Source organism: Palaemon carinicauda, chromosome 1 (genome assembly GCF_036898095.1).
Source record: "Palaemon carinicauda isolate YSFRI2023 chromosome 1, ASM3689809v2, whole genome shotgun sequence".
NCBI lineage: Eukaryota > Metazoa > Arthropoda > Malacostraca > Decapoda > Palaemonidae > Palaemon > Palaemon carinicauda.
In genome coordinates, this window is record NC_090725.1 from 107,070,852 (window position 1) to 107,093,021 (window position 22,170).

General features: G+C 44.5%; 2 protein-coding genes across 3 annotated transcripts in view; both read right to left on the minus strand.

Moving 5' to 3' along the window:
• Snr1 (SWI/SNF related, matrix associated, actin dependent regulator of chromatin, subfamily b, member 1) overlaps window positions 1–22,170 on the minus strand; it is a 582,028-nt gene that overhangs the window by 501,607 nt on the left and 58,251 nt on the right. The gene's annotated exons all lie outside the window — the stretch shown is intronic.
• Window positions 1,213–4,321, minus strand: LOC137650741 (uncharacterized). Its single transcript, XM_068383902.1, has 2 exons — window positions 4,071–4,321; window positions 1,213–2,346 (listed from the first exon to the last, which is right to left on the minus strand). Exons 1-2 carry the CDS (start codon window positions 4,108–4,110, stop codon window positions 1,214–1,216), a joined length of 1,173 nt encoding a protein of 390 aa, XP_068240003.1. The 5' UTR covers window positions 4,111–4,321; the 3' UTR covers window position 1,213.

Sequence of the window (22,170 nt, forward strand, 5' to 3'; positions counted from 1 at the left end):
TGCGTCAAAGACATTGTAACTTGAAGACCCTCCATACACTTTTATTGCGACCTGGCTCTGATTAGCCAATCGTCCAGGTACATTGATATCCGAACTCCCTTCAGATGTAGCCAGCGAGCCACGTTGGCAACCACTCGGGTAAAGATGTAGGGAGCCGTGCTCAGCCCAAAACAGAGTGCTTTAAACTGACAAGTAGTTTCTTGGTACACGAATCTCAGAAATTTTCTGTAGTTCGGGTGGATTGGGACGTGGAAATAAGCGTCCTGCAGATCTAATGACACCATCCAGTCTCCTTATTTGGTGCCTGCTAGGAATGACGCAGAAGTCTCCATGGCAAACTTGACTTTGCTTACGAACTTGTTCAGAGTACTTACGTCCAGAACAGGTCTCCATCCCCTCGAGTTCTTCGGAACTAGAAAAAGTCTGTTGTAAAAACCCTCCGAAGAGGTGTCCTCTACTACTTCTATGGCTGCTTTCGACAGCATTAGGTTGACTTGCTCTTGAAGAGCTGCTGCCTTGTTCCCTGTATAAGTTGCTGACAACTCTAAGGGTTCTGACGACAGAGGAGGCCTTCTCAGGAAGGGGATCTGTAAGTTTACTTGTGAACGAAGGTTCTGGAGTGGGAGGTGAGACCTTCCGGACTCACCAGTGGTAGCTTATACACCCCCCCCTGGAACCCCCCCAAGCGGCGGCGCGAGCCCCAAACCACGCCCCCTTGGGCGGAGTTACCAGGGACGAGCGGGTTGACTCGGCAATGGAAGTCACATTTTTGAAGTTGTAATAGAACAAAAAATAACACAGAAGTGGTTGAGCTTACCTTGGTAGTGCAAGTTATGAAGGAATTACTGTGAAGGTGCAAATTGTTGGACATAAAGGTCTTTTTACTAGTAAATTCAATCTTCTTGTGCTCTCTTGGTTGATATGAATATTGAAAGATTCCAGTTAGTTTGTTTTCTGTGGAATAATAGTGATTGTATGTGTGTGTTCTTGTATATAGCCTACTCTGTTGAATTATGAAGTTGTTAAAATATTCCCTCCTAAGTACTGTACATGGTCTCCTCGGCTCACGGGGGAAGGGTTGGAGGGTGACCCAGACTTTGAGTCCGGAAGGTCTCACCTCCCACTCCAGAACCTTCGTTCACAAGTAAACTTACAGTTCTGGAGAGGGAGGTCTCAACCTTCCGGACTCACCAGTGGTAGCTAAGCAGATGCTTCAGGGGGCTTGAAGATGAAGTCCAGCGACCACAGCATCGAAAGCTCCCTGTAAGCCGAGGAGAGCATAGTAAGAGCTGAAGACAGAGTCGCTTCTCCAATTCATTCTGGACATGATTTCTTGTATAGATACTCCATTGTATAGCAGTCTTGATGAAGCTTGACCCCTTATAGAGTGAAAATTCGTTGACTGTTTAGTTGCATTTGGGTCGGCTCTGAAAATGCACTCCCTAAAAAGTTGTCTCATTTTTTGTAGAGACATTATCTTGAAGTGTTCATCTAGCCATATGTGGTCTTTCCTGTCTATGTTTCTTTCCATACAGACTTTGTTTGTGTATTCCAAATAGAAGTTCAATTGTCTGACTGGACATATTTTTGGTCTGTTAGGAAGCTTCCTAAAGCTGATCTCTATTGGCGTGTAGTTGTTCTTTTGGTTTTTGGCCATGAAGGAAGGGTGGTTCCGTAAGACAATGTGTTCTGGGGTGAAGGTGCTCCTGGAAATGCTGAGATTGTTAAATTGATTAGCTCTTAAAGGGCAAGCTAAGGCTACTAGGAACAAGGTTTTCTGTGTCAGTAGTAAGGTAGAGTTATCTCTCGTGGTGTTGAGAAACGAAATTACTTTGTCTAGATCCCAGCCAGGGAACTGGTGAGAATTTCTAGGTTTCCTTCTATTAACTCCCGATATCATTGCTTTGACATATTTGTCCTCTGCAAGACAGTAACCTGGGAAATAGCCTGACAAGATAGGACCTAAAGCTGCTCTGTAGCTCTTCAGGGTGTTGTAAGACAGACCCTTGTCTATAAGGTGATTGAAAAATAAAATAATTGCTAACAGGGGGAATTTGTTGTCTCTTCCATACTCCTTGTGAATGAAACTTTTAAAAATGTTGTATAGGTTTTCATACTTGTGCAAGGAGCTGTCCCTCAAGCTGACAGCAATTTTGGAGCAAACCTCAGGAGGAAAGACGTTAGGGAGCTGATCCTTTAAATTTTTAAGGCGATCAAAGTTGATTGGAGCTTTGCTGAGGGTGAGATACAATCCTTGAGAACTATCTGGTAGTCTTCGATCTTCACAATATATCGTTTGTGCTGCTTCGCGACTGACTTCACTAATGGAATCCATGGTTCCGTCCCCTGCGATATGGTGCAGAAAAGCATATTATTATTGCATTCTTAATTGATTTTAAAAGCTACTTTGTGTAGTAAGAATCCTGGTGGAAAGGCATAGAGAGGTGTTGATCCCTTCCAGCTAATCGTAAGTGCATTATTGCTGATGGCTTTTTGGTTTGGAAGAGATGAACAAAACTTTTTGCACTTAGTATTGAAGCCATTTGAGAACAGATCTATTTCCGGGGTGAAATTGAAGTCAGAGCAGATTAAGGAGAATAGACTGTCACTGAGTGAAGTTTCTGTGTGAATGGAACCCAGGTCCCTGGAAAGTGAGTCTGCGATGGTGTTACTTACTCCCCTGATCCATCTGGAATTTATCTGTATGTTGTGATCCTTCATGGTACTAAGTATTTTCCTGACTAGTTCATGGGCTAACTTGTTTCTGATACTACCCTGTTTCCTTAGCCAACAATTAGTAACCTTTGAATCAACATGTATTAAGACTACCTTGTTGTATAACCTTGTGATGAAGTGTTCCAAAGAATAGAAGCAAGCTAATAACTCTCTTACATTAATGTGAAGGGAGGATTCTTCATCTGTCCAAGTTCCATTTATTGAGAGCATATTACCCGCTATTACTAATGCCCCTCCCCAACCCTGGTTGGAAGCGTCAGTGAAAAGTTCTGCATCTATCTGTGGTTTTGGAATGTTAATCTCTCTGTACATTTGTCTCTGTTCCCATGGCTTTAGGTATTTTTTGAAGGTGTGGGGGATGATTTTGTACCCTGAATTAAAATAACTGTGGTATCTGTGGAGATATTTAAGATGGAATCTTACCAAGCTCGTATAGGATGCACTAAAATTTAAAGCTCCGATTAACATTTGATAGGAATGCAGGTCGGATTTAACAGAGTTGGAGAAAGCTTTGGCCAATTCGACACACTTCTCTATGTTTTTCCCACAGAGATTCATAGTTTTCTTAATCATATTGTAATGCACTCCTAAAAATTCAATTCTTTGAGTCGGTTCAATTGTAGATTTTTTAAGTGAGATATTCCATCCTAAGTCTGACAAGATCTTAATGACTAGCTGAATGTGATTTTTACATTTTACATAATCTTTTGCTAATATAAGAATGTCATCAAGATAATTGAATATTAAGATGTTATATGAAGTTCTAATATACTTGATCACTGTGTACATTATCTTTGAAAAAATATAAGGTGCTGTCTTTAGTCCAAAGGGTATCACAGTCCATTTGAACTTCCTTTTACCTAGTTTGAAGGTTAGAAATTTCTGGCTACTTGCATGTAATGGAATGTGCCAATAAGCATCTTTTAAATCTAGTTTGCAGGCCCAAGAGTTTAGATGTAGATAGGGAAATATAGTATTGGCCTTGAGCATGGTAAAAGAAGGTTTTTTAATCATGGTGTTGAGCACCTTCATGTCAAAGATTAGTCGTACTGTTCCATCTGGTTTGAATTTATAAAATATGTGGTTGGAGTAGTAAAAGGAAGTTCTGGGGATCTGCTCTATGACACCTAGTTTTAGCAGTCTGTCACATTCACTTTCCAATATTTTACGATTGTTAATTGAATAAAATCTATCTTTACCTGTTCTTTTTAATGACCTCTGGGCTTTAAGTTTATTATTAAACGGAATTCTCACCCCTTCATTGATAATTTTACAAGCAAAAGAGGCATTAGGAAGCTTTCTCCAACTATCAATATTCATCAATAATGACTTACCTATCCTATTCTCTGGGGGGCTCTGGGAGGAGTTATTCATTGGTTTTGAGGCCAAAGGCAAGGTCTCTTTACTTCTATCTTGATTTATAGCATTTGGCCCAATGTCATGATGGTCTGGTGCGGAGCAAAGCTCGTTATTATCTGGTGCTGAGCAAAGCTCATTAACCACTGGTGCTGAGCAAAGCTCGTTATTAACTGGTGCTGAGCAAAGCTCATTAACTGGTGCTGAGCAAAGCTCATTATTAACTGGTGCAGAGTAAACATCGTTATCAACTGGGGCATAGAATACTGGTGCTGAAAAAATCTCTCTTTGAACTGGTGCGGAGCATGGCTCAATTTCTAGGGTCTTTCTTTTCTCTGGCTCCTGAACTATTAGCTTGTCCATTTTGTGACCTCCCCCCCCCTGTACCCACCTCGCCTATTACCTCTTCTAAGCGGCTGAGACTTGAATCTAAAGTTAGGGTTACCTTTGAGGAAACTGAACCTTCTTCCCTGAAATCTGCCCCCGAAGTTGAATTTCCTACCCCTGAAGTTTGCTGCCCCTCCTCTGAGGAGGGGACCCTTGTGAAAGCAGGCAGCAATGGCTGATTTTTGGTCTTCAGTTAAATTCCAAACTTCTTTAATGTCTGCTTTGATTATAAGATCTCTTATTTCTTCCTTGAGGTATCTAGGAAGTGCTCTGCTTCTGAAATTTCTTATCAAATTTTGTATGAGGTCTATGCTCCTCCTTAGGGGACCAATAATAATTTTGGACAAAAAATCAATGTCATTTACTTTGGAGGGGTATACAATGTGTGCCAGTGCTGCATGCCCTTGAAAGGCAGAAATACTCATTTTAATATTTTCAATGTCATATAAAAATTTTCTCTTATAACTGTCATCAAATACCTTACCTTCAGGCCAGAAATTCAACTTTGGAGTATTAATTAATTTAAAAAAGTCTGAGAACTCCTTATTTTGACTACTAACAAAGAATTTATCCCGGTTATCACTATGGCCTTCACTGAAAGTTAATGCTACTAGTGAATTATTCAATTGAATTTTCCCTTCTCTATGAAAAGATGGTTCAGCTTTGAAATTGGTGGAAATATATGAAGGAATGGGTTTATTGAAGGTAAGAAGGTTGAAATCTTCGTAATCACTTTCATCTCCATTATTATAAAAGGAAAAGAGGTCTAAATTTGCACTTTCAGGTAATTCAGGTGATCGTCTTGAGCGCTTAGTAGGAGGGGGAGCCTCATTCTTCTTAGCAGGTGAACCACTTCTGCCGAGATGAATGTTTAATATCAGTGATTTATTTACCATAGATTAATTGAAATTTTGTTCAACAGGTATAGTAAATATGGACAGCAGCGGACCTAGAAGGCTGAAGTCAGGCAATGGGGTTCACGACTCAAATAGCCCTCTTAGGTTAATTCAGTGCCATATTTAAGTGAATGATAAGTTTAAATCTGTTATTATTAATAAACTAGACCTGCCTCATATGTAACCCTTATCAGATAGCCCCCCAGGGCCTAGGCTAGTGTCGATAGGTTTAAAGCGAGAAATGTAAGCTCGAACTTACCTGTGGTCTAGCCTACTGCCTATTAAGCTGCGTGCTTTTGATGTGTCAGGCAAGCAATTTGTTTTGTGTGCTTAATTATAATTTTGTAATATATAAAAATTGGAGTATTTGGTTTGTTTATACCAATTAATCGTGTAGTAATCATGCACATGCTTTGCTTAAGCTACTTACGCTATGTTCGGAAGTGCCTGCTCTAAGCATTCAAATCATAACAACCTTACGTATGGGGGCCGCCATTTGCATTTGTGACGTCATTAATCTAAATCAGCTGCTTTCCATATGACGTTTTCGTTGTAAAAAGAATTTAAAACCTTACCTTTTCTGGATAATTTTCATGAGAGTTTGATTCTGTTGTAGTAACATATTTACGATATCAGAATTAGAAGGCATATCACTATCTGCAGTCAATTGTGTTCGTTTTTCGTTACTGATTACGTTCTCCTCTCCGCTGGAGTCTTCGCTAAGCCGATGCACCTCCGCGGAGGTAAGAATTTGCCTAGACATAATTAAGCCGTGGGCTGAGATATTACTCTGGTTGCTGAGTGCAGAATAATGAAAATCAGCAAATAATGTTGGGAGCAGCGGGAGGGAAAAAGAGGAGAACGTTCTGTGGCGAAGTCAACTTCAGAAATGTGACTTCCATTGCCGAGTCAACCCGCTCGTCCCTGGTAACTCCGCCCAAGGGGGCGTGGTTTGGGGCTCGCGCCGCCGCTTGGGGGGGTTCCAGGGGGGGTGTATAAGCTACCACTGGTGAGTCCGGAAGGTTGAGACCTCCCTCTCCAGAACTTGTACCCCTCCTTCAAGACATCGATTGTCCAGTCGTCCGCCCCCTTTGGCTCCACTCTTGCCAATAGTGGGATAACCTGGCTCCCACTTGTGTCTGGAGGTTGCAGGGTTCACTTCTTTGATTTAGGTTGTTTTTTTTGAGAATTTGCGAGGTTGTCCTCCAGCAGCAATTCTCTGAGTTCCCCTCGAAAGGGCTGGCGAGTGGGAGGAGCTTCCTTTTGCTTCCTGGCTAAAAAGCTAGCAGGGAGGACTTTCTTGGCAGTCCTGGTGATAGGGTCTTGCGTCGCTTGTTGCGCAAGAGCTGCCAAAAAGTCCTTCACTAAATCAGAAGGGAAGAGATGGTTACCCAAAGGAGCATACAACAGCTCTGATTTCTGCACGGGGGTAAAACCTGAAGATAGGAAAAAACACAGCATAGCCCTCTTCTTAAGAACTCCTGCCGTGAAAAGGGCGGAGAGTTCGATGGACCCATCCCTCACTGCCTTATCAAGACACGCAATCAGATGCATCTGTGCTTCGTTCTTTGGATCTGTGACCTCTGCAAGGGCTCTGAGAGTCCAGTCCATTAGGCTGAAGACCTCTATAATTCTAAAAATGCCCTTCAGCAAGTGCTCCATCTCTGACGTGGTTCACATTACCTTAGACTTGGTCATGGCTGACCTGCGTGAGGCGTCAACAAGTCTGAAGAAGTCCCCCTGGGAGGAGGCAGGGACTCCCAAACCGAGAACCTCCCCAGTCTCATACCACACACTAGATCTGGAGGCCAGTCTAGTAGGGGGAAAGGAAAAGGAGGTCTTCCCTAGATCCTTTCTCTTGGAAATCCACTTATTTAGAGTTGAGAAAGCTCTCTTGACTGATCTGGCAAGAACCGTTTTCTTGAACGAGGATGGTTTCTGGGGTCTGCCCTTCAAAAACTGCGAGGGTGGGCTTTGAGGCAAAGCCTGTGTAAAGTCCTCTGGATACAATTTAGCTAGAACCGCCAGCAATCTTTCAAGATCTGCTGCATGCAGCGTTTCCTGGGTTTCCTCTTCTGAAACTTCATCTAAGGGGATAGCGATCTCCGGAGTAGAATGAGTAGGAGAAATACCCGCCTTATCCTGTTGATTCTCATCGTCCAGTATATTTTCATCATGCTGTGAAGGAGCGTTGTGCATGATTCCAGCAAGTTGCGAGGAAGCGTCACGCTTGCGTGTGTCCTGCCAACATCCCGCATACTTCGAGGGAGAGTCATGCTCATGTGCTTCCAGCATGCTTCCAACATACTGCGAGGAAGCGTCAACACTGCATCCGGCGTGCTGCGAGGGAAAGTCCTGCTCGCCTGCGTCCAGCAAGACGTGAGGGAGCGTTAACTGCACGTCCAGCATGCTGCGAGGGAGAGACAACTGAGTGTCTATCATGCTGCGGGGAAAAGTCCTGATTGCATGCGTCAAGGATGCGTCCAGCATGCCGCGAGAGAGCGTCCAGAACCTTGTTGCTTCCCGTAACGTGTCCCGATTGCTGTGAGAGAGCGTCGCTGAGCGCTGGAGTAACTCGCTGGCCGATCGCGCCTTGGTTAGGTCTAGCTCCTTTCCTTGGTCTGTTGGTACCCTTCGGTTCTTTCTTACGAGTCTCCTCTGTTTGTGACTTGTAGGCATCAAACAGGGACGTAATTGACCTCTTTAGCTCTGAAAGATCTGATGCGTCCTGCGCACGTCCAGACTGCTGCGAGGGGGCGTCGCTATTCCTATCGCAACCTGAACTGCGTTCTGATCACTGCAAGGGAGCGTCTACTATGGTTGTCTGGCCAAGAGGAGGAGAAAGCTCTTGCGACATCTCCCAATCTGGGGGAGGAGAAAGCCCTTGCGACATCTCCCAATCTGGGGGAGGGGGAGAAGCGTGCATAGAAGTAAAGCGAGCACCCTCTTCCTCCGACGAACTATGTGCCTTACGCGACTGCTAAGGCGCTGACACGTCGTCTTCCTCCGAAAGAAAAACTTCCGGCAAGCTCCAGTTACTGCAGGATGGTTGCTGTAACTTAGCAGGAGACCTACGTCTCTTGAGAGGCCTTGAAAGAAGAGGTTGACGCCAACCACGTCTAGGTTTTGCGTCATCCGACGAGGACGAACACTTCCTCATCTCGCCTTTCCTGCGGCGAGGGGGAGCGTCCTGGGATGCGTCAACAGGATCGCTCAAGGGGACGTCCATCCGCTGATCAAGGTCTGACATCTCCCTTCGCCTTTCGACTTTCCTTCTCCCAGGGGTTGGGGAGCATGGAAGAGGTCCCGGGCTAGGAGTATGACGGACACGAACGGACGCACCCTCCACTTCACTATCACTATTCACAAACTTGCGTTGCAAGCCACGCACTGCCCCCCCCCCCCCCCACATCACTTCTTTTTCCGAACTAAAGGATTGAACTTATGCACCTAAAGCTGAAATTGCAGCCAACACATCCTTCAAAGAAGGCTCACTTACCTCCGACACCATAGCGGGATCTGGTACTACTGCCTTAGGATCAGGAATAGGAATATTAGTATCAAGTACATTAGAAGGAACATGACTATCAGAGGATCTACTGGAAAGAACACTATTCGATCTAGCTCTCCTAAGCCTATCCTTCTCTAATCGCTTAACATAGCGATCAATCTCCTTCCACTCTCTATCAGATAAAGACTCACATTCAAAGCATCTGTCAATAAAAGTACATTCATGCCCTCTGCAACTTTTACATATCGAAAGAGGATCAACAGAGACCTTAGGCATTCGAGACTTGCATCCTTTAACACACCTTCTTATTACAGAGTCAGCCATTTTGTAAAGAGAAAATAGTCCAGGTCAAAAAACCAACAAAGTCTATCTAAACTGCGTGAAAAGTCAAAAGGAATATCCAAAAAAAAAGCAGCGAAAGCCATCAACAATAATCAAACAAAAGGTACTTCACCAAATTGTAGATAAAGTAAAATCAACGAAACGAATTTCCGACATGTTGACTCGATCAACGGCAGGGAATTTCTGAGGAATGTTGGGAATGGTTCCAGTTACCTACTGAGAGGGCACTCACGTATGACCACTTGCTCACCTGGTGGTGATTGCAGCGAAACTTGAATTTCTGCCATGCGCGCGACGAAACGCAGGATAAAGCTATATGTATGTAACTACCAGGTAAGTTACATATTTAAAAAGAGAATTTTAAGAGATTATATAAAATCTCTAACTCAGGTGTTAACAGTACAGTGATAAAAATTTTTCATGAAATTCTAGCATATGAAACTTAATAGCTTTACTGCTATGCAATATAGAAATCCCTTGAATATTTTACTGATCTATGCCTAATTTGTAATAGTACATTATATATTTCAGTGCCACAATTACAATAGCCTACTACAGAACAGCGAGTTAAAATAAATAAAAATGATATTTTCAATTTAAAATAAATTTTTGAATATACTTACCCGGTGAATATATATTTTTGGGCTCAAGCCATGTCGTCCTGATGGAAGTTCCTCTAAGGTAGCTTCCTAGGGTATATTACAACTACGGCGATATTCCCAGAGAATTTACCTTAAGGTACCCAGAATTCTAACTCCTGGAGCGAATATCCCTAATAAAAGAATCAGGGACATCGCAAAATATCAGCGGACGTATTCTTGACAGGCCACATGGCAATCTGTACCCCGAACAGAGTTAACACTTCGTAGGGGTCAAATGGCAAGAAAACGAAAACGATAAGAAAGGGGGGAGCCGTTCGTAAGGCATCTCTCCTCCCCGTTTCGTAAGCGTGCCCTGCGCCGCTCGCGGCGCCATCTGTATTCCTTTTTGCGTAGCTATACAACTCGGTGTTTTCCCTGTGTTTCTACCAAAAATCTTGGATTTACTCAAGCTAATATGCTTTCTCCAACTTCTTCTGCTTCCGATAAGTTGAGTACCATTTCTTTTATGTATAAATGTAAGCTCTTGGTAAAATTTAAAGTAATTAAAAGAGTTATCTTTGATACAAGAGCTGTTGCCTGCTGGAGGCGTCCTGGACGCTGTCGCTCGCTAGATAGGATTTATTTGGTTAGCCAGAGCGACGTTCCCAGCCCCCTTTTCGCTTTAATAAATTTAACTGCTTAGCTTATTTAGGAATACTTTTATGATGCTGTAGTATAGTGCCTTGGCGAAGGATTTGCCTAGGCTGGCCTACGCTAGACCTTGTAGCCTAGTCGTTTGGCCCTTGTACTTCCTGCATGATATTTAGTCTTCCAAGTGTGGTTATTTAAATTTTATTGAAGCGTTAGGCAACGTTATACATATAAGTTTATGCTGAGTTTTTTCCAAGATGGTATATGAGTGAGTTTCGGTGATTTAGGTAATCGATTCTCCCAGTGCCTAGGCTAGGTTGTCTTAGGCTATTGATATGCTTTCTTGTTCCCCCCGTTTGCTCCCTTCTCTTCGGGGAAGGCGCGCAAACCCTTTCCCTCTGCTTAAGCCTTGGGCTTAACCCTAGTGGTTTATCTGAATTAACTTTCGATACAACTATATTGGGGTGGTACTGTACCTTCCTGCTCCAGCTAGTCTGGTTCAGAGAGGGGCAGTACAGCAGTGTTTTAAGTCTGAGTCTGTGTTGGTCTGGCTTGGGGTAGAGTCTCCCTCGCTGTCTGACACAGACATAGGAGGTTTAGCCTCCTTCGGTCACTCTTGAAGGTTTCTGTAGTTATGATCCCTTCGTTCGGTGACCCTTCAGACTTGTCCTTGTTGCTGTTCCGGGTGTGGGGTGTGTCCCTTTCCCTGGAATAGCAATACCTTCCTTGCATTGGTTATAGGGAGGCAGCAAGTACAGTATTGCCGGCCTCCCTCCCCGGATTCCCCCTAGGCTGAGATGGGCTTTCTTGGCCGTGGGTGATCCTTAACCAGTGCAAGGTTGGACAGGACCCTCTTGTCCCTTTCCCTTCTGTCCTTTCCGTAATGTCATTAGTGTCTGCCTTCCTACATCCGTACCTAGCACAGGTTAGGATGGGGAGCTGACTTGGTCCCCTGCCAGCCGGCAGAGTGTGCTGCCCGGTCCTCCCTTGGTCCCTCATCCACGCCTGTCTGTAGATCCAGTGGGCAGTGGTTAGGAAGCCTGAATTAGATTCTCCCCTTCCTTTCAGCACTCTTTCGGGTGTTGGGCGTTGAGGTAGTATAGCCTCTTAGCCCGGCACCCATTCTGTTTTCTTCTTGTGTGTTGTACTCTGCCGACTGCCGGCCTAGTGGCCGGCAGCCGGGCAGTTGGTGTTCTCTAGTTCTCTCGCTGCCGGCCGGCGATGGCTACATGCCTTTGCCGGCCGGTCTCCTCACTCGTCTGCCAGCCGCTAAGAGTGGCGGCCGGCAGCCGGGCGCTACCTAGCGTGGCTGCCGGCCGGCATGGGTTGTTTACCTCTGCCTGCCGGCCTTTACCTCGCCCTGTCTGCTGGCCACTGGGAGTGGTGGCCGGCAGCCGGGCGCCACCTAGTGTAGCTGCCGGCCGGCACAGACATCGGAACTAGAGTTCTGCCGCCTTAGAGTTCTTAAGTTGTACACTTGAGACCTACCTGTGGGGGGTGCCGGCCAGCACGCCACCCCATATACTGTATCAGTATTCCCCTGTATAGCATATACTGTGGGGAGAGGCTATGATATAGTAATATTACAACACTGTATTTTCTAACATGCTTGTGTTGCTTTGTGCAGTCACTTGGTGTTGCCTTACAGAGATGGAAAGAGAGTTCTTTCTGTCTTTAACCAGTATGTTAAAGTCTCACCTTAGGTGTGAGCTACACCTATTTCCCTTGGGAAACATTTACTTTGGTTATTCTAGCAAAGACTAACCATTTGATTTTAATTGCTGGAAGGCTACTGCAAGTGACTATGTGGGAAACACAAGTGTGTGTCTTTCCTTTAAACTTTGTACATGCTTGTATATACATGTGAATTGAAATTCACCTGATATTCATGGAAATTTTCTTCTTTTACAGGAGGAACATCCGAAGTGCGGTAGCGTCTTCTGCAACGTCCGCAGTAAGAACTTCTGCGGGCATGATTCGTGTAGGAGGCACGCGGCTTGCGCAGCCTCCAAGGATGATCTCCGTTACTGGGACCCTCAGGTATGTTCAGTGTGTACTAACCTGCTAGCTGAGGCCTTTGATTCCCCTAGGTCGGCGGAGTCAAGGGATGCAGCGAGGGAGAAGCTTCGTGTTTGGGTAAGGGGTTTCCAAAAGAATACCTCTGGACCTTATCTTCCAAGTGAGAAGATGAGGGCGTACCTCTTTCCCAAGGCTTCTGCTGACGCTGTCGTCCCCCAGCCTCGGCCGGAGATCCCTCTCGTCTAGATCCCCGTGGATGCTGAAGTCGCGGATGCCATGCAAGACATTCAGCTGGACGACAAGATGTCGGACATGTCCGAACGGGCGGAAGAGGACCTCCTCGCAAGGCGCGAGGACGAGGATCAAGATCCGAACGTCGTGGAGGAAGAGGATGCCGTGCCATCGGACGCTCCGGTTCAGGCCCCTGAACCTATCCCCTCTACTTCGTCCGCTCTTCCACCAGAGCTGGGGCAAGCTCTCTCCTCTATTGTTGGCATGATACAGCAAATGCAGAAGGAGAACAATCAGAAGGCAGCTGCAATGGAACTACAGATGCAGAGGATTGCAGCATCACGTGGGCCTCAGAAAAAGCTCAACGTGAAAGACCTTCCTGTGTGCTCGGATGCCAACCCTTGGAGGTATGCCGAGCACATGCCGATGACGGTCGGGAAGATCGTCATGTCGGAGAAGCTGGGTTCAGTTCCCCTTGAGGCGTTGGAATTCTGGCCCAGCAGAGGGGCCTATCCGGACTGTTACGTCCGTCTGAAGAAGGAACCGGCCTCGAAGGAGGAGACAGAGCCGAAGGAGGTGATTGTCTTGGATCACGCCAAGGCTCAAGCTTCGCTGGCGTCTGCAATGAAGGAGAGGGGCTTCTCGAACTCGAAAGTTGCTGCTTTGAGTAAGAAGCACCCTTCCTTCGTATCCTCTCCGGCTAGGGCCTTCCCCTTTCTGCAGAAAGGGTTCGCGGCCGTTCTAAAGGCAGTCGAGGCTGGCAAACCATGCCCCTCCTTGGAGGAATGCAAGCCTTTGTCTTTAGCCTTGCCGATGGACAACAAGGACTGGAAGGACGTCCATCTTACCTTTTCGGTTGGGAAGTTGGACGCCGATATCGCAGGTCGGCAGCTCGGCAGTTCGGCGAAAACTACCCTAAGCTGTATGAATTCCTTCTGCGAAGGGAGCTCGAGACAAAGGAGCATCTGGCAGCCTCGATGTCTCTCCAGACAACCATGGAGACAATGGCAAGCGACCCCAAGGTCCATGAAATGTTCATGGTGGTGGCCAAGACCCATCTGGCCACAGTGACAAAGGACCTCTATAGCTTTGTCAAGGCGAGGAGGGCCTGCAGGGAGTTTGTGTTCGCCTCGGCTACAGTGAGGCACGAACCGAAGAAATTGATCTCATCTAACATCTGGGGCAAAGATCTCTTCCCCAGTGATGTAGTTAAGGAGGTGGTGGACAAGGCAGCCACGGAGAATAGGAATCTTCTCCTTAAGTGGGGCCTGTCCCTCAAGAGGAAGTCTTCCCCCGATGAGGGTCCCCAACCGAAGGGGAAGACGAAGAAATCTAGGTTTTCTCCCCGCCCAGCTAAGCCTTTCAGACCGCAACGTCAGCAGCAGCAACAATCGGCTTTGCCTCCGGTGCCCCAGATGGTAGCCCAGGCCCCGACCACCTTCCAATGGGTGCCCCAGGCCGTGTCCTCGCCATCCCCGGCATTCAACCCAGTGTTCGAAGGGGAGTCTACCACCTTTCGAGCAAAGCCTAGAGGAGCAGCGAGGCTCGTCTAGACGCCCCTCAAGGGGAAGGGGATCCAGAGGTGGTCGCGGCCAAGGAGGCAAGACTGCAGGGCAGCAGTCAAAGTGAAGTGATGCCGGTAGGAGGGAGACTACAGTACTTTCGGGATCGTCGGACCTTCGATCCCTGGGCCCACAGCCTGCTCAAAAATGGACTGGGTTGGAGCTGGTACAGCACTCCGCCCCCGTGCCCTCGATTTTTCCAACACTCCACCCCCGTTTTGGAGGAGTACATTCAAGAACTGTTGGAGAAAAAGGTGATCCGGAGGGTAAAGTCCATCAAGTTCCAAGGGAGGCTGTTTTGTGTTCCCAAGAAAGACTCGGGGAAACTCAGAGTCATTCTGGACTTGTCGCCACTCAACAAGTTCATAGTGAACCACAAGTTCAAGATGTTAACGTTGCAACACATAAGGGCATTACTGCCCAAGAGGGCATTTACCGTCTCCATCGACTTGTCAGACGCCTATTGGCACGTTCCAATCAGTCGCCGTCTCTCCCCCTACCTAGGATTCAAGCTACAACGAAGACTTTACGCCTTCAGAGCGATGCCTTTCGGGCTAAACATAGCCCCAAGGATCTTCACGAAGCTTGCGAGCGCAGCGCTCAAACAGTTACGCCTAAAAGGGATCCAGGTGGTAGCCTATCTGGACGATTGGCTGGTGTGGGCAGCATCCAGGGCGGAATGCTTGCAGGCTTCCCTACAGGTGATTCAGTTCCTAGAGTATCTAGAGTTCAAGATCAACAGAAAGAAGTCTCGTCTTTCTCCATCTCAGAGGTTCCAGTGGTTGGGAATTCACTGGGACCTAGTGTCACACCGATTCTCCATCCCGATGTCGAAAAGGAAGGAGATAGCGGGGTCTGTCAAGAGACTTCTAGATTCCGAGAGGATATCAAGACGCGAACAAGAGAGGGTTCTGGGCTCTCTTCAGTTTGCGTCGGTAACAGACCCGGTGCTAAGAGCACAGCTAAAGGATGCAGCCGGAGTATTGAGAAGCTTTGCATCAAACGCGCGAAGGGACTTGAGGAGACCGGTTCCGCTTCGGCTACGTTCTCTTCTCAGAACGTGGTCTCAGGCCAGTCGTCTAAAGAGGTCGGTACCTCTTCAGCCACCTCCCCCGTCAGTGACGATTCACACAGACGCTTCAAAGGAAGGGTGGGGAGGTCACTCTCATCGGAAGAAGGTCCAAGGGACCTGGTCCAAGCTATTCGGGACCTTTCACATAAACTTTCTAGAAGCTATGGCAGTACTTCTTACTCTGAGGAAAGTTTCCCCGCGTCACTCGATCCACATAAGGTTGGTACTGGACAGCGAGGTGGTTATGAAATGTCTGAATCGGCGGGGATCGAGGTCCCCACCTCTCAACCAGGTGATGTTGGCCATATTCCGACTGGCGGAGAAGAAGAAGTGGCACCTGTCGGCAGTTCACCTTCAAGGAGTCCGCAATGTGACAGCGGACGCTCTATCCAGGGTTACACCGGTAGAGTCGGAATGGTCCCTAGACGCAGGATCATTCTCCTTCATCTCGAGTCAAGTCCCAGAACTGCAGATAGACCTCTTCGCGACGAAGGACAACAAGAAGTTGCCGTGATATGTGTCCCCGTACAAGGACCCCTTGGCGGAAGCAGTGGACGCGATGTCCCTCGATTGGAACAGATGGTCCAGGATCTACCTGTTCCCCCCTCACAACCTTCTGTTGAGGGTCCTCAACAAGCCGAGGTCCTTCAAGGGAGTAGCAGCGATAGTGGCCCACAAGTGGCCGAACAGCGTGTGGTTCCCTCTGGCTCTGGAACTACGACTGAAGTTTCTGCCACTCCCGGACCCAGTTCTGTCCCAGCGAGTCCAGAAGTCGACTGTCTACGCTTCATTACAGAAAACCCGGACCCTGCAGCTCATGATTTTCTCTCCCTAGCGGTGAAGAAGCGGTTTGGGATCTCGAAAGACAGCATTGACTTCCTGGAGGAATATAAGTGCAAGTCTACTAGAAGGCAGTACGAGTCTGCTTGGAAAAAATGGGTGGCCTTTGTCAAAGAGAAGAATCCGCATGAGATCTCGACGGATTTCTGCCTGTCCTCCTTCATCCACCTCCACGGACAGGGGCTGGCAGCTAACACGATTTCTACGTGTAAGTCTGCTTTGACAAGGCCCATTCTGTACGCCTTCCAGGTAGACCTCGCTAACGAAATCTTTAATAAGATCCCGAAGGCCTGTGCCAGACTTAGACCTTCAGCTCCTCCAAAGCCTATTTCATGGTCTTTAGATAAAGTCCTTCATTTCGCCTCATTACTGAATAATGAGGAGTGTGCTCTGAAGGATTTGACTCAAAAGGTTATCTTCCTTTTTGCACTCGCGTCCGGGGCCAGAGTTAGTGAGATTGTAGCCCTCTCGAGAGATGAGGGCCGCGTTCAGTTCCTGGATGGGGGAGAACTGAACCTGTTTCCGGACCCTACGTTTCTCGCTAAGAACGAGTTGCCCACCAACAGGTGGGGTCCCTGGAGAATCTGCCCTCTGAAAGAAGATGCATCTCTATGTCCTGTAGAATGCCTAAAGGTCTATCTTCGTAGAACTTCAGACTTCAAAGGGGGTCAACTGTTCAGAGGAGAAACATCGGGCTCGAATTTATCTTTGAAACAACTCAGGGCGAAAATTACATACTTTATTTGCAGAGCGGATCCCGACAGTTCACCCGCAGGTCATGATCCGAGGAAAGTTGCTTCATCCTTAAACTTCTTTAACTTTATGGATTTTGAACACTTTCGTTCATATACTGGCTGGAAGTCTTCCAGGGTGTTCTTTCGCCACTATGCTAAGCAAGTGGAGCAGCTAAAGAGGTCTGTGGTAGCAGTTGGTTGCGTCGTTAACCTTGCTGTTTAACTCTGCGAGGAACAGTGGATTTAATTGGGACTATTAATTCCAGGGTGAGTGTATAGTTATATGCGGTGCTATATCTGGGAGTGAGGGCACCGGGTGCCCACAGTGACTGTTCCGTCTTTAAGGTGAATTTAGCATAAGTACAGACATGTGTGCCGAGCGTTTTTGACGCTAATGTCAGTGGCTAGTAACATGGACTTTTAACTTCGATACCTTGGTACGTGAAAAGTGGCTCTAATGTTTTCTTTCAGATAAACATATATCTGTTTACTACCGTACTTGTGCAAATTATTGGTTATCCACCGATTATATGTATATAATTGTGGTAACCATGTCTATTTATTGTTTGTCAATAAACTTGTTCTCGGGAACCTTGCGTCTCCTTCACCTATGTCAATTTCTTATCAGTTATTGAGCATTCAGCCTATGTACATTAATCGGGGATATCTATAATAGCCTGTTCCTTGATGCAAGCCTTGTTGCATTGGTTTATGCTTTCCTTAGTGTAAAGGGCTCCATCCTTCTCAGAGGACGGTAGCGGCAGCAAGTTTATTCTTACACAGATATAAACCTTTTGTCCAACTCAGTTTCGACCATGGGGTTGGTCGATATTTCCTTTTAATGCTGTAGTTCCTTACAGACTATGCTTTACTTCATATAGGGTGAGACCACTATATGGGCTTGCCAGTGATTCATACATAGGTATATGTACTCTTCGTTCCTTCCCAGAGTCTAGTAGGACTCTTCCCTGTAGGGGGCAGGAAGCGCTATCATGGTTTATGGTTAGTGAAAAGATGTATAACGGTAACATCTTAGGTCTCTCAGTCGAGTTGACTAGGGAAATATTTCTGAGGAGTGCGGCACGTTTTGAGAATCCACAGATACAGTAATGCTCTGGTACACTTCCATCAGGACGACATGGCTTGAGCCCAAAAAACGGATTTTGAGCGAAGCGAAAAATCTATTTTTGGGTAAGATGGCCATGTCGTCCTGATGGACCCGCCCTGCCCCTTTCCTTTAAAAAAAAAAAAAAAAAAAAAAGGGAAAGGGCTGTAGGACCCCTCCCTACATACAGTATCTGTAGCACCTCGTGTATCGCTACAAGGAATACAGATGGCGCCGCGAGCGGCGCAGGGCACGCTTACGAAACGGGGAGGAGAGATGCCTTACGAACGGCTCCCCCCTTTCTTATCGTTTTCGTTTTCTTGCCATTTGACCCCTACGAAGTGTTAACTCTGTTCGGGGTACAGATTGCCATGTGGCGTGTCAAGAATACGTCCGCTGATATTTTGCGATATCCCTGATTCTTTTATTAGGGATATTCGCTCCAGGAGTTAGAATTCTGGGTACCTTAAGGTAAATTCTCTGGGAATATCGCCGTAGTTGTAATATACCCTAGGAAGCTATCTTAGAGGAACTTCCATCAGGACGACATGGCCATCTTACCCAAAAATAGATTTTTCGCTTCGCTCAAAATCCGTTAATTAGCTATTTATATATTCACCGGCTAAGTTTAATATTTAAAAATGATATTTTCAATTTAAAATAAATTTTTGAATATACTTACCCGGTGAATATATATAATTACCTATTTATATATTCACCGGCTAAGTTTAATATTTAAAATGGAATAATGATAGACAGTAAGAAAATATTGACAAAATATGATCCAGATGATTGCCGAATCATAACGTATCAAAAGAAATCTACGGAAACTTCACTTTTCTAGTTCGACATACGGCCAACTCGACTTACGACTCATCTCTCGGCCCCTATCTCGGTCGTAAGTCGAGCAATACCTGTAGTTTCATTTTTAGTTTAAGAAGCTAGCCCTTCACATAGATTAACCTTACGACTCACATGTACCAATTAAAGTGTAACTTGGTGGTAGGTTTCACCATAATAAGTGTAACATATTTTCATAATAAAATAAATTTTTGAACATACTTACCCGCTGGTTATATAAGAATGGCTAAAGTCTCTGGATGCCCGGCAGAAATTCAAAATCTTGCAGCAATCGCAGATATGGCAGGTGTATACTAGCGCCCTCGTGTTAGACAGGCCGAACTAATCCAACCAATTCAGACCTTCCATGCCCCTTGGTCTCTAGAGGGGAGGAGGGTGGGATTATAACTTATATAACCAGCGGGTAAGTACAGTAGGGTCCCGAATTACACGTGTTCTAATTACGCGATTCCTCAATTACGCGATCGATAGTTTTTAAAAATTAATTTTCCTGTATTTGCGAGGAGCATTCTAAATCCGCGAGTCAAGCACCGCGAAGCGTAGGAAATCTATTGTTTTCTTAATTGTATTGGGGGGGGTGATGGTTCCCCGATGTCTGAGAAGGGGGGGGGGGGAGAATGTGAGAGAAAGATTTCTGTTCAAACATTTTAAGACTAGTTTTGGATGAAAAATGTTAAGGTTTGCCCATCTGTTGTGTGAACTTGTCGCTAGGCCTAGCCTAACTGTCCAACACCTATATGTATAATATTCCATATTTGTACTAATTAATTTTTATACTTACGTTGTGATTATGGTGAAAAATCCTTATTCATTAAACTTCAAATTAAAAACCATCAAAATAAAGACTATTTTATATCATGCTACTGCCAAACATGTCACTACAACCAAACCCATTACTTTGTTTAGTACGTTCCAACTTCCATCGCCGATCATAACGAACTCGCTAACCAATTTTAACATCTGTCTATAGGTTAACTTTTGCGGCAAAAGATATCTTACCAGGTACTATGTAATAATAATGTTATAATTAATGTTTTATTTATCCTTAGAAAATCAAAATATATGAATTATGAGCAATTTTGTTTCGTGTTGTTTTTTTTTTTCCTAAAAAAACGCCTTCTTAAAAGAAAAACGTTTTTTTTTTACGTTTCATCGTCGATCATAAACGCATTTACTCCTGAAAGTGATATTGAAGAGCTTTTACTAAAGATGTTATTATAAATAAAGATTATAAATAGGTGGTAAAATATCTATAATTAAAGTGCAGCAGCATCAAGAAATGTTGGGGTTCGCCCTTTACATAAGAATGTACTGTACATTGGATTAGACAGAACGTAGAAAAAATCAATTAGGGAAAAATCGGTATTCGATATCCTCTTCATCAGCATCGTCAATCGGGCTTTTCATTTTTTTTATTCTCAGTCGCTAACTAGTTATCGCACTGCCAAGATCTGCACACATTCCGATAATTCACATTTGAAGGTTTTCTGGGAGAGGATGGATAGAGAAAATACCGAACTATATAAAATGTTTTTTTAACCTGTTAAGCGTCACCCACGTGATAAACCGTTCACCACGATCTACTCGGTACCGCCTTCAACTGTATATTCCGTTCATGACTTTAATTGCCTTTTACAAGCCGTCAGTCTCGTGATGTTACTTTACTCGTATAGTAAGTATAGGATCACCACTTGGCAACACTCTCAGCATATGGGGACTGTGAATAGAAACTTATATGATGTCTGGCAACTATTTTTCTGAAGGTAGCTTGATGTTAGAAACTGGTTTCCTATCAGTGCGCTCGGGCGTTCATGCATTAGTGGTCATTTGTTGTTCCTTTTGTAATGAACGGTCTAAAGAGGAAGGTTATTTCTTTAGATGAAATAAATGATATTCTTGTTGTGGAATTTGATAATGATAACCTGTTTGATAATGAGAGCACTAGTTCTGAATCCTCCAGTGATGAGTATATTGAAGAAACAAAGTTTTCTTTCGATGTCGAAAGCGAAAATGACTTCTCATTACCGAATGACTGGACAACGAAATTTCACAAAACTATAAAGGGAAAGGAAACGCCGAGAGAGAGAGAGAGAGAGAGAGAGAGAGAGAGAGAGAGAGAGAGAGAGAGAGAGAGAGAGAGAGAGAGAGAGAGAGAGAGAGAATAAAGTGGATAAATAATGTACAAATGTATGACGAACATATTTGAAAACTATACATGAAACGATATGAAGAGGAAGAGAGAGAGAGAGAGAGAGAGAGAGAGAGAGAGAGAGAGAGAGAGAGAGAGAGAGAGAGAGAGACCTATCCCTTTCCTTTTGTTGCTTATCCAGGCGTAAGATTTACGATTGAAGATAAAAAGAACCCATTAGAATATTCAGTATTATGTAGCCATTTGAAATTAAATAATAGTAGTATTAATTGTTTTTTTTACTCAACCATTTAATTAATATCCCTACTTTTAACTATAATTACGAATTATAAGCATAAAGAAATTATATTAACTTTGAAAAATTATCATTAGTGAAATGACCGCTCAGGGCAAAAAAAGCGTGATTATCGTACAGCAGCCTATTGCACACTTGCGCCTAGTGGCCGTGTTAACGTGTGGGAGTGTCATCATGGATATACAGTACTATACTGTAATTTTTAACTATTGCTAGATACGTACTGTATCAAACCTTGAAAACCCTTTTTTGTTTTTTGTATCTATAGGAAATAATTCTACATCATTCGGAAAATACTGAAAACAGTAAGCTATGCATAGTACAGTAGTAAATACTACAGTCATAGAAAATTATCAAAACTTTAACAACTTTTTATTGTTTTATTTATCCATAAAAGAAATTTTGTACAGTATTTTATAAAAAAAAATCTATAAGAAGGATTTCTTACAGTATTGTTAAGATAAAAGCTACAGTATATATATATATATATATATATATATATATATATATATATATATATATATATATATATATATATATATATATATATATATATATATATATACACACACAGTGTATATACAGTATATATATAGCTAGAAAGCTAGAAATGGAGTGAAAAAAAAAATTGACGGGTAGGTTGCTGTTTGCCGCCATGATGTGTTTCGAAATATACGAATTTCCAATTACACGAGGCCTTTCATCGACCAAATTCTCGCATAATTCGGGACCCTACTGTATGTTCAAAAATTTATTTTATTATGAAAATATCATTTTTAAACTTAAAATTTACCCGCTGGTTATATAAGAATGGCTGATTGACACCCTTGGTGGTGGGTCAG

Coding starts and splice junctions, on each gene's coding strand:
- LOC137650741 (XM_068383902.1), bottom strand. CDS start 4,110: ATGAATAACTCCTCCCAGAGCCCCCCAGAGAATAGGATAG. Junction 2,347..4,070: donor CCCCCCAGAGAATAGGATAG/GTAAGTCATTAT, acceptor ACCATATCGCAG/GGGACGGAACCATGGATTCC.